We start from the raw sequence: 12,885 nt of genomic DNA on the forward strand, positions 1-12,885 counted from the left end.
TATAGTTACAATAGGCTTTATTTGTACATCGTGACGAGCAAGAAGTGCCGAATTTGAAATCTAATACTATTCAAAGTTTTAAATAAGCTTTAATCCTACAGATGCAGTAGATCTATGTTCAGTTGTTGTTGTTTTTTTCAGCTATCAGTTCTTTCGGTCAGGTTTAAGGAAAAAATATACAGAGATAATCATTTCTAACCGAGGAAGTCAGCTTGGAACCAGAGGGATCTGATACAAGCTCTTCCTCGTGGCATCAGTATCTTTCAGTTCTGCGCACCTGTAACCGTGGTGACCAAACTGAGTCAGATTAACAGGGAGTGCCATTTTGCGATTGGCTGACGCAGGCACTGCATCATCAGGCTCCAGTGCTCGTCCTCGCTGGCTTTTCTCTTCCTCACGACAGCCTGTCCAATCAAGCGTTTGGACTTCCTTCTTTTTGTGCTCGTCTCAAACACGGTGATGGCAATGACACATTCCCTAATGTGGGGCTCGGGCAGCGAAAAGGTCATGATCTCGTTGAAAACGGTCATGTCCTGTTTTGACTTCTGAGGTGTCTTCTGAGTCTTCAGCCTACATTGGTTACAGGAGATGCTGGTTCTGGCATAGAGTGCTGAAAGACAAGGACATGAAGAGCTAGAGCATGAAATAAAGATTGGTCTCTGGTGTTAAAATGTCTTGGGATGGGAAGCTACAACACGGGGTATTTGTGACTGAGTTTGCTCCTATTCTTGGCATTCTTGTTTAGTGTAAAGCCTAGTGCCAGGATGTTTCATCCTTGTATTTCCAAACCAATACCACTTAAATGCCATAATTAGTCTGTTGTTCTTTTAATAATGCTCAACAGGGTATCTAACTATTTACCTTTTAAAGCAAAATTTAGTATTACTTCAAGTCCATTAGTTTGCATGTTTGCTTTTATAACCTGTGAAAAATTAATAGACTTAATTATAAGGAATTACAGGTATATTAAGTCAGCATAGCTACAATCACATCCCTACCAGATGCCAGTACAGTACTTTATTAGTCTTTAGCCTCTGTTGTCTCTCCCGTGTGCCATTCCAGTCGCTGACTACAATGACTACAATTGAAAAGGGGCAATTTGGTCCATCTTTTGGGACATCTAAGGCTCTCACCCAGGTGTTTCGCGAAGAAAACCAGAGCATCAGCTTCAACAACATGGTTGCAAAAAAATACTGTTCTCAGTTTTACGTTTACATCTGTGTAGTTTAGACTTCTATAAAAACAATTTCAGAATGTAGATTGTTGAAATGGATTAGGGAGAGCTGGGGTCCTAAGACAGATCCCTTTTGTACTCCACTAAATACTTAACCCAAAATTGAATTTGTTCTGTACTCCCTTTTCTGTTTGTTGAACAGATCTCAATCCAAACATTCTTGTTTCCCTGAAAACATACAGCCTGTAATTTTAGAATTAACCTTTTGATAGGAATTTTATCAAAAAGAATGAGAAAATTGAAATACAAAGGCGTCTTGATTGTAATTAGAGTTATATGCAATACTTTGGAAATCAGTGTTTTTTTTAGGCCTTCAGCTATGAAAGCATTGTGCAAGGATTCAGTGTCCTTTAGTAAAGACATAGACTGAGCTTTAAAGATCACCCCCTTTTTGAAAAGGCAGCATAAATACTCCACCTTTGTCTTGATTGTTAGTCCATGAAACAGTTCTGATCTTGAGAAGCCCCACTTCTATTCTCTGGGACGTAGGGAGGTACTTGAGAGACAGAAGAACCTCTCCCACCAAGTCCTGCAATTTCAAACAGATGAAAGTGCAAATGAAAAGTGCGGTGAAAGAAGTCACTTGAAAATGCAAATAAGAATTAGTCATCAGGAGAACGAATCACCTGCCAGGCAAGGGGGGAGAGTCTTTAGGATCTGCTTCAAATGGAGGTAAAACACTTTGCTATGAAGACATTTTTTTTCTGAAATCTTCCTGCAACCTTAGTCCTGATCTTTTTCATCATGCATATTTATGAATAATACATGTGGATCTGCAGCCAGAGCCCAATTCGTTCAGACAGCTTAAATTATATATTAAAATTCTCTTTTAGTTTATAAACCTTTGCATGTGAAAACCCAGAATGTAGATGCGAATGTATTTAGCAGTGGTTTATACACTGGGGGCAGGTGCTGTGACTCGGCTCCACAAGATATGTTTTCTACAAAGACACGTACTTGGCTTACAAATAAACTTTTTACATTCAGTTGTAACTGAAATGACTATTACTATTTTCAGTTCTTAGTACTCTAGAAACCTCTCAGTGTGTTGTGTGGTAGCCTTTACTTATGTCTTGTAAAAGATTGTAGAAAACTGAGACTCCCCACTAAAGCATTAAAGTAACAGTCAGGTTGGTTAACAATTCACAAGGAATGACATCATTCAATAAGAAAATGCATTCAGGAGTGTTCATTGAGGAGTCAAGGGTGCGTGAAACCTTGTTTGAATACTCCTTAGCTGAGTGCTGACCCCCTGGCTGTATCAATCCCCATACAGGTAGATACATTAACCAAGGGGAGTGGAGGAGGGAAGCAGAAAGATGAATTTGAGCGAGAGGCTTGCTGTGGTATTGATAGTTTTTTCAGTAGGTGATGTCCCAGAGAACTGAGTTTGAGTAGCAGAGGTGAGGGAGTCCTTGGTGAATCTGTTAGAAGACCCATGAAAAGAAAACAACATGGTAGGATCTCCCACCTTCTTTACAGCCTGTAAGTCGTCCAGGGTCTCCACAGGGTAGTAAATGTTCGAACTTGTCAAAGATGTCCTGACTTCTCCAAGAGCAGCATGTCTGGAATATTTATCAAAATCTCTGACCTGTGAAAAATGTTTTCAATGAGGCATTGTACTCAAGAATGAACTGAACCCCAATCACACATGAAGAAAATGACTTCAAAATCAACATTCAATTTTATATAATCTGTGGCTGATTAAGTGAATGAGCTACTTTAACAAACATTCCACTAGAGGGAGCCAATTTTTAATGATAGAGTCTGCTGATGGATGTTGCAAGTAGTTGGAAAGAATGTCCTATTGACATTCGAACTGTCATGGGCACAACAGGCATTTTAACTGATTATTTAGGAAAAAACACTACACATACAACTTGCAAGTATCCATACAGATTGAAAATATAAGGCGCTCGTTTTCACAGTCTCTAGTGTTTGTAACAAAACTACCCAGCCATGTCATTTGACATTTGACAAGAAATGATTCTTGAGAAATGAGGTTCTGGGTTGACAGGCAGCTAACAACCAAGTGAAAAACATGAGATCTTCTTGTCTGTAACCTTCATCTGCAATTACACCTCAAACATGAGCCTTTATGTCTGTTTACAGAATGATTTTTGGCTGTATAGCGGTGGTCTTTTGAGAAATGAGAGGGTGAAGTTACAGGCATACTTTAAGCACTGAGTCAGCAAAGTTCAATGACCTACTATGGGTCCGGTCTGGAATTCTGTTATAACTTTTTGATTTTTATAAGCTTGTTTCAGGTTGTAAAGCAGTGAAAAGAAGCAGTCAGATAGGGATTTGGGGACCTGGCCTTCCTACAAGAGAGATTTTAGAAGTTACTTGGAAATGATATGGCTCAAACAGGACAATGAGAGTGTGACACCATCAGGAACTAAGCATCTGGGCCTATCCTCATTGCGGTTGTCAGTAATCTACAAATCCACATTGTATATTGAAACATTTTTCCTATTTGCTTTCTTAAATATTAATAGAACAAAGGGCTATATTCATACTGCATATTCTTATAAATATTGATCACACTTAAAAAAATAATGAAAAATCCATAGTAGTATGGTGAAGTGTCCTAATCATAACTGTACTAATTTGGTAGTGTTCTGCTTTACCAGAATTAAAAACAACTGAACTGAAGACATTTCCTTAAAACTACGTTAGAGGCTAAAGTACAGTATTAGTGGAGCCTGAAAAACTGCAGCGGTTCACTGATACATGACATGCTGATTGGTTTTAGCTCGAGATACATGCCTCCAGCTTGATCGTGATGTTGGGGACCTCCTCCTCGGTCAGCGAGCAGGAGAACTGGTCCCCAAACGAGGGGTTCCTGCTCTTCTTCACCAGCCTGGTCTCCCACTCGTGGAGGGTGCAGTGCAGGCCGGTCTGCTCTGACAGGGGGCCTGCCAGCACCCGCACCCTGACAAAGGGGTCCACGCTCTGGCTGAAGTCCCGGGCCGGCAGCTCGCAGGCGCTCAGCACGGTCACCAGGAGCCGGGACAGCTCCCTGTCATAGAAGAGGGAGAACCTCAGCTTCCCCCTGGGGCTCTCCTGCTCCTCCTCCTCCAACATGCTGTCCAGATCCACGCTGTCCTGCTCGGACAGGGAGGACGCTGGCGACAGGCACCTGCTCAGCTTCTCGATCTCGTCCTGCAGCTTCTCCACCTGGGGGCCGGGACATGAGAGTGGTTAGCAGTGTGCCTCACAGCACTGGAGTCCTGGGGTCTCTGGACCTGGGGTGCTATCTGCATGGAGTTTGCATGTTCTCCTCATGTTTGCGTGAGTTTCCTTCAGGTGTTTTGGTTTCCTCCCACAGTCCGAAGTCATGCTGGTAAGGTAGTTGGCTTCTGGGAAAAGTGTCCCTAGTGTGAGGAGGGTGTGCAATGTCTGTTTGTGTCTCTCCGCCCTGGACAGGTGTCCCACCCATGGTGTGCCCTGCCCTGCCCTATTCCTCACTAGGTTAGACTCCAGTTTCCCCACAACTCTGTACTGGATAAAGTAGCTAGAAAATGGGTGGATGGGCAATAAAGCACTAACTTCATGCTTTCTTTCACAGTCTGGCTGATTGGCTCAAGTAAATCATCGGAAGGAGCTCATTTAGTGTGTTTGTGCAGCTCTAGAGCTGTCAGATGGAGTGTCATTAAACTTAAAAAAAACACAGAGGTATGCTATACATTTTTTGCAGAAAGATGTGTGGTGTGACTGCATGTCAGGAATTACCCACATGCTAAAAACCTGAAGCAAGAGCACAGGCCAATTAGCATTTACATGAGTTCACCCTGAATGTAATTTTGAAAGGCTTCACAGTAGGTGTATACCTTACTGGTACTCAGTAACCCCTGTGTCTTCTTATTTTCTCTCCAGCTAGGCTCATTGATTTCAATGTTCTGTTTGAGGCCTTTTTAAATTTAGTTTTCTGCTCTTAAAAAGCTGAATAAGATTTGTATAGATCCAGTGTAAACCCTGGGCTAATTAGAATGTTTCAGGACTGCCCTCACTCAGGTGTGGCTGCTGAAATATAACACCGAGGAAAACAATGACTCACTGTGGGAGCTGTCTGTTTGTGTCATCCCCTATTAAGAGCTGTTCACTCAGAAATGAAGCAAATTCTTAGTAGGCAAGTAGAGGTGAGACTGCATAGTTTTGTGTCCTAAAATTGTTGGAAATTATGTGCTCTAGGATATTTTTCAAACCAAGGCCTGAGTTCAGAAAGAAATCAAGACCATTATGCAGGTCAGTTACAGGTAGCAATAATCAGTTGTGATTAAGTTGTGTTTGAATATAAACCTTCAGATACAGAGTTCCTCCCGAATCATGATTTTAATAACTAACATATGCATCATAATCAACTACAGTATGCTAGTGTTTCAATGCAAATGCTAGGAGCTGGGTTGATTTGAGCATTTGAGTTCAGTCCTTGAGAGAAAGATTGTGACAAGGGTCTAAGTGATTTTGTACAACAAACTCTTATTTTGAGCTGCAGTCTCTCAGAAGTTTAAGGCTGCGTGATGCATGAGGTTTTGTATTCGTATTTCAATCTGTCCAATTCTGTGAATGTTGATCGACATCACCCATCAGGATTTACAGCATCAATCCATCCTTTGTCAAAAACTTTCTTATTGCTGATGAGGGTTGTGGAATCCCTGGACACGTTGCCAGTCCATTGTACACAAGTGCACAGAGACAGATCAGAGACACCAATTTAGCCAGGATATCTTTGGAAGGCAAGTGGAGCACCGAGCAAAACCCATGAGAAGATAGCATGTGCCCCAGTCCAGAATCGAACCCAGAACTTGAGAGCTGTGAGCAAGCAGTGTTATCAGCCACTACACTGTACCACCCCAGACTGGAAGGGTTTACTGCTTGTGATAAAGAGGGTTTGTATCAGTTTTCTGGAACGGTTTGTGAAATACAAAGCATACAATATAGTCTTTGCTCTTTGAACAGTAGATGAAAATTCCTGCTAAACCGCAGTCTGAAACAATTCTTGGAAACGCCCTCAACTAATCAAATATCCTGCTGTTAGCTCTGAATTCCTGTTCTCCAGGAAGTCATGCCAAAATGTCATGTACTTTTTAATCTCAATCTCCCATTGGAAAATCATTAGTAATTAAGAAAACTAAGAGGTTTACTACATGAGGCCAAAATGTTGTCTAAATGCTTTAACTTTGGTGAAACTCTGAGAACAAATGTTTGCATAACATCCCAGCAAAAATAATAAAATAAAGTATCAGAGTTTTATATACACCTTCCCAGTGAATAGATACAGTCCTGATTGTACAGTTCAGGTTATGTAAAAACAATCTCTTGCAATATAACCCAAAGGAGAAAGCTGTACTGACCACTGCTCACCCAGGTGACTGTATTCGATAACAGTTTTACATCCTATCTCTCACATTACTGATCTGTTCTGTCTCTCAAGTTGAACACAAGACCATCACCTTGAGGTTCACCTTATAGTTATGTGTGTCTGAGCCACCATCACGGATATTTTCAACAATGCTGTCTTTTGCACTTTTCTCATCTGTGCTTTGGAGTCCTGTTACTGAAATAAATGAAGGATAAAAATAGATGAGTTTGTGGGTAGAGAGTCTCCAGATTCTGCTAATCTTTTCACAGTTGGTAAAGTGCCCTCAATGTGGCTTTGGATGATTAGTGTTTATCCCTGCCTCTTTTAATTAGAGTGTTGAGTTAAATTAAAATGTCCACTTACAGCTCCAGATCTGATAGCTGATGGAATCTTCCCATTGAAGAGAAGAAAGTTATATTTTTGCCATCAAGCAATGTTCGAAATGTGTTATTAGCAGGAGGGGATTTTTTTTTATTTAATCCAAGCTTTTGTGTGATTGTGAAGTTTGTTACAGTTTCTTGGGGCAAGGCCACTATTCTTCTTAAAGTGATTTGACAGAAAACTGTCTCCTTGTACCTTGCATTTGCCACTGTGAATCACTTTTGTGTTTTCTCTTATTGAGTTTCAGTAGTGTTCAGGTCTGGCATTATTTTCTTTTAGGGTAGAGGTCAACGGCTAGACAAATAAGCTGAAAACCCAGGGAAAAAAGGGGCATTTGGATATTTTCTGAGTTACATAGGACTGGGCACAGAGTTTTATACTCCCGTTGTTGAAGGGAGACCATTGGCAAAATGGGTTAAAGCACTGAATATATACCTTTTCTATTGGCTCTTGGTTTCTGTTTGCAGTATCGGTATATCTGCCACGCTAATATGGATGCCGCCACAAGAAACAGAAGGATTGCAAGGGACAAAATGGTGTATTTGATCTCATTAGAGAACGGCATTCGAAGATCCCCCAAAGAAAGCTGCAGAAAAGCTGGGAAGTTCATATCTTCTTGCCATGCAAACCCCTGTAGAAAAGGTAAAAGCAAAGATTTTACTTTTCATCGATTTGCCATGTTCTGCCTGAGTGTGCTGTTCCCAGGCTGCTTTGAGACGCACAAAGCACTGGCAAGAAATGAACACCTGTGCTCACGAGCTCGATGAGCTGGCAAAAACATTAAGAGTGCGAGACTACAGTCTAAAAGGAGTAAAAGACAAGGGACATTTTTTATTTTTGTTTGTATGGTATACAGCTAGAAAAAATAATATCTACTCTATATACCACTGTTGAATAAATTTATAAATGTAGATATCCAATAGGAGATCTCAGACTAGGTAAATTGGTGCGATAAGCAAAATCAAAGAATTTGTTAGTCTTCCAGGTTCAGACGGTTATACACTTGTTTCACATTTTTTTAGATTCATTTTCATCTCAAACTAGGGTTATGTTCCTTGGGAGGCTACATTTTCTTTTCATGAACTGGAAAGCGAAACTCGAATTCTCTACCTGTGTATACAAATGGACAGGAACCATGTATTTGTACTGTATAATGCTGTATATCTAAGAAGCAGCAGAGGAGGAGGAGAGTGCTGGTAGATTATCAGAGTAAGGTGGATCCTGTATGGTGTCTGGATGGAAGTGGACGTGCAGAGCTCTACCTGTGCTCAGAGGTTGTGAGGCCCAGACAGAATGTGAAGATTAAACACACACAGCTCCACAGGGGTGGCCTGCTGGCGTGCTGGAAGAGTGGTTCTGCTTCATGGTTATCCCACCCTTCCAGACCTGTAGGTGTAGGGGACATGAAAGGGTAAAAGAATGTTCTGGAAAGGGGCTGTCTGAGGTAACTATGAGACCCCAAAAGCTGACCACAGCCAACCGAACTCAATCACCTCTAGGTTTGAGGGCTGTGAAAGCCTCTCTTCCATTGTCACAACTCAAAATGGTCATACTGTACATTATAAGTAATACATTAATCCTGTTGATGAGGCAGAGCCCGTCTCAGAAGCACAGGGTGTAAGGGAGAATCTGAGAGTATGAGACTGTTCTCCCCATGGATGGAAAGCCATTGCTGTGGTGCCGCTAACATGCCATTGTGCTCCAATGTAGTCAAACAATTGAGTTATTTTTCTATCATTTCGATCTTGGATCACCTTGTTCAATCAACTCAACTACTACAGTCACTGTATCTGCTCTGGCACCCTCAACAGCCAGAGCCATTTGTCATTTGACGTGCTGTGACCCTCACAAGTGCCTAACAGGAGAGTCTGTACCAGAGGGAGCAGAGGTGTCACTCACCCCTGACGCTGCAAGCTCACGAGCTTGTGTTACCAGGCAGAGGAAACATTGGCTGACTCATGCCCATTCATCCCTGGCAGTGCTCTATTGAATGTTTACTGGGGAAATCCTGGTCACACCATCTAGTAACAAAGTCTAGGCCATTTCCAAATATTATCAGTAATGTCAGGAGTTTCTATCCAGTGCACTTGCCTTCATATCCCTTATTTAGCTGATAACCAGTCTGACAGTTCTGTAGCTGCAAAATGTAAATTTAAATTGTAGACATAGGAATATAATTTGACTGTACAATTTTCAACAAGCCGAGCCCCAGGTATTCGAGCTTGTATAGGCCACTGTGCAGTTCCTTGAGGGTGTCAGTTTAGAATTATTAACAGTGTATTTACAAGTGAGATTGAGCCCTAAATAAAACATGGTGGAGGTGTCAGCACAGCTCTCAACACGTATATCTGCATGAAATGGTTGTAATCTGATGAAAAACAAATCAGCTTGATTTAATGGAAAGCCATCGCAGAACAACAAGATTAGTTTGTTCATCTATGGAAATATTAGGCTTGATAGTGAGACAACATTTTCATGTTTGCTGGCCCCTTTTTTCTCATTTCAATATCTAAAACTCATAAAACATCGACAATAACTAATCACATAGTCACATCAAAACCCAAAACAACAAAATAGCATCAATCACTGTAAGGAGAATAATGGAGTTCATAGCACTGAAATGTATTTATTTTTGGCTAAGCACATATAGTACAATTTCTTTTTCCATGTATAAAGCAGAGCAAAGATTTTACATAGAAAAACAATGCTCATTCTATGCCGTAATGTACAGCAGTTTTTAGTCAATTTTGTTAGGCTTTCTTACCTCTGACAAACAGAATATTTAAAATTTAGATGTAGAAGAATCTTTCCAAGCTTGCTTTTCATTATGCTCGCAGTTCCTATTACCTGCAATGTGCTGTTCAGCCAAGTGAAAATGCAGCAGAGCGATTAATACACAATCATTGGAATACTTCCAAGTGCGTTTTTGGCATTTAGCGAAATCGTATGGGCTTTTTTTATCTGAACAAAAAAGCAAAGATACAATTTACAGAGATAGTTTTCGCTTGTATTATTCATTTAATTACTGTTGTCCACCAGATGTACAAAGAAATCATGTTGGCTCGGCATTAAAAAATGGCAGACAAGTTGAAAAAGACATAATGAAAGGGATGGAGCATTTCAGTCCATTCTGATTTCCAGTACACAGTACTTTCAGGACCTTTGCAGCTTTAAATCGTTATATCAATGGGTGTTAAACAATAGGGGCTGGATTTATTTACAGTACCTATAGGACCAATTCAATGGCACTGTACACATAAAAAGCGAGAAGCAGCTGTTACACACTGATTAACTTATGTTTACATTGTTGATCCAGCATTTGCAGCAAATCTGATCTAGACTGCTCTTTGCTACATTTTCCTGGATTTGAAAATTAAGGACTGGATTTTGTAACAAGCAATTGATTAGCCAATGACATCCATTCCCACTGAACAGGTTGCAAGCCTTTATACCAAGTACTTTAATCTTTCCTTTAAGACTGAAAAGCTCTTTATTACTACATTTGTGCTCAACATTGTGGCTTAAAAGCTGTGAAATCGCATGCAGAACATTGTGTTTCTGGCTCCTCAATATGGCTGGGGATAAATTTGTCTTTTATTTTCATTGTGTCGTACTGTTTAATTCTATAAAAATAGTAAAACCGTTAGGTAACACGTCTTTTTGTTTTTCCCATTTGAAGCAAAAGCTTGTAGATTGATGTGTAGACAGTCCTACTGTAATGTAAAGCAAGTTCTGTGTCCATTACAGCCAATTCTACATAAGCTGATCATGAAGAAAGAAGAATTAAAACAGACAGTACCTTTTGTTGTCGTTCTCCTGAAAAGAGCCTAATATTGCCTTATCCCCATTTTTCCATCCTCCTGCTTGCACTAACTTCCCATACTGTTAGTACCTGAAAAACTAGTTCTTGTCTCTCAGCACACAGACTGTCTTGTGCTCTTAAGCACGTTTACCAGTCCCTGGTAAATGCACAAGATACTGAGTTCTGTCTAGTACATTTCTGCAGGCTAGTCTTGTTTCTCATGAACAAAAACGTAACAGGCAAGCCTTATTTGCAAAGCTATGCACAGCTGAAGTTATCGTTAAACACTATGCAAATAACATTCCTGGTTGAATGATTAGATAATACCCAAGTGAAATAGGCTATTATTTGAGCTCAGCTTCATCAAAAAATGGTCATTTGTTATAAAACTAAATAACTGGTCAGGACAGCTTAATGAGTACTTACTCTCTCATTTCCTTTGTTTCCTGCTATTAATTCAGTAAAAAACAATGTTGCCAGAAATTTATTTTTATGTTCATTTTCTATTTTCAGAAGCTTAATTCTGTGACTGTGTTGTATTAAATTTTCATTTTCTAAAGCTATGACCAATTTTATGTCGGGTTTATATCTTGCTTTAGTACATATTACTAAAGTAAAAGGGATATCTACTAAAATTGCTGGATAATTTATCATTGCTTTCCTCATTCAAATGTCTTTCACAGCCTAGTGTAAAAAGGCCTTAGAGAAGTCACCATAAGCATAAACAAAACATTTTCAGGTTTCTTCTCCTTAATATAAGCAGTTCTATAACTTCCCCCTGGTAGTGTTAATATCCATGTTATTATTATATTATTGTGACCACACCTACAGACATTGTGTTCTATGTACTCACCAATATTTCTGTTGCAAATGATTTGGGAATGTATCTGGGCAAACAAACAGTACCTCAACAACAAGAGCGTGGAGCGAAGACAAACACAAAGTGACAAAGTATGGGGCTACTGTAGTTTCCTCTGTTATTTGTTGTTATTGCACATCTTATACCGGTACTACATGTCTATTTTCAATCTGAACTCATCTATTTGTTCTCTATTTTTAGTTTCACATGACTGCCTTTGTGAATGTTACTTATATTTTTATTATGAAGTTTAGGGAAAGGAACTGAAAACTGAAAGCTTAAACATAATGCGACTCATCAATTAATAAGTTACTGCATAATTCTTAATAGCCATAATAGAGCTGACTGCTGGAAAAAAAAAGTTTAGGGGGGAAAGAATTTGTTGAAAGATTTTCTATCATAATATTTGTGAGACTCTTTCAAATGAAGTTTAGTAAATTCACTAAATGTTTCAAAACAGTGGCTTCCAACCTCATCAGTTCCTTGACTGAGCACTCACCCAAGCTCCTGCCTAATAGCTGAAAAAAAAGTCTTTGTTCCTTGTTAGTTCAAATTAAATTAATTTAGAAGTGGATGGAATTTAAAGTAGAAGAGACTGTGGTCCTTCTGGACTAGGGTTTGAAACCGCTGATTGAACAGAATGTATTTTTCAGACTCTAATATCCCAAAACACGATAAGTTACATCAGTTTTTTTTCTTAGAGAAATTCAAAAAATGAAAAGACCAATTTGTGGAAAATGTTGACTTCTTGTGTAATTGAAATTCTGGCAAAGGAATGATGGCAAAGCGATTTGGCTCATCTAGCCTGTTTGATAGTTTTGTAATTAAGCCCGGGAGTCTTCCAGCTGTTTCTTGAAAGAAGCCAGTGCTTGTGTTCATTCTGAAGAAGACTGCTGGGTTTACTTTGTCAGTGCCTTAGTATTTGGAACACTTGCATTAGGTCCCCTCGTAATCCGCTATGTTTTGTTTTACCCTGTCAGTACAGGACTTGGCCTTAGTTCCAGTTTAATTTAGATTCCGAGACAATATATTTTTTAAAACCGATTCAGAAATTTGGGAGATGCTGGGTGACTAAAGAATATATGATTTTAAAAGTTATAGTTCTATTAACATGAAGCCTTAAATAATTAAGACCTTTCGAAGTTCTTTTTGCTGAAGATCATGTTCTTGCACGGTGACAGAGAACATGTCAAATTAAGGTGATGCTGACCGTGTGCTTCGTGCAAGACCTGGAAAGGCCAGCA

The 12,885-nt window shown here is 39.7% G+C and overlaps 1 protein-coding gene across 2 annotated transcripts; it reads right to left on the reverse strand.

Annotated features, from left to right (window-relative positions):
* syt19 (synaptotagmin XIX) lies at positions 1–11,011 on the reverse strand. 2 transcript variants are annotated; one of them, XM_088611322.1, is made up of 8 exons: positions 10,780–11,011; positions 8,243–8,366; positions 7,416–7,611; positions 6,691–6,794; positions 4,004–4,414; positions 2,706–2,825; positions 1,652–1,763; positions 1–610 (listed from the first exon to the last, which is right to left on the reverse strand). In XM_088611322.1, the coding sequence occupies exons 3-8, from the start codon at positions 7,588–7,590 to the stop codon at positions 303–305; spliced, it is 1,230 nt and encodes a 409-aa protein (XP_088467448.1). In that variant the 5' UTR covers positions 7,591–7,611; positions 8,243–8,366; positions 10,780–11,011; the 3' UTR covers positions 1–302. The 2 variants fall into 2 exon arrangements, with proteins under 2 accessions (XP_088467448.1, XP_088467450.1); XM_088611324.1 differs by having other exon boundaries at positions 6,703–6,794; positions 10,780–11,010.
* Between the last annotated feature and the right edge of the window lie 1,874 nt (positions 11,012–12,885).

Source organism: Lepisosteus platostomus, chromosome 18 (genome assembly GCF_059453375.1).
Source record: "Lepisosteus platostomus isolate fLepPlt1 chromosome 18, fLepPlt1.hap1, whole genome shotgun sequence".
NCBI classification, from domain to species: Eukaryota; Metazoa; Chordata; class Actinopteri; order Semionotiformes; family Lepisosteidae; genus Lepisosteus; species Lepisosteus platostomus.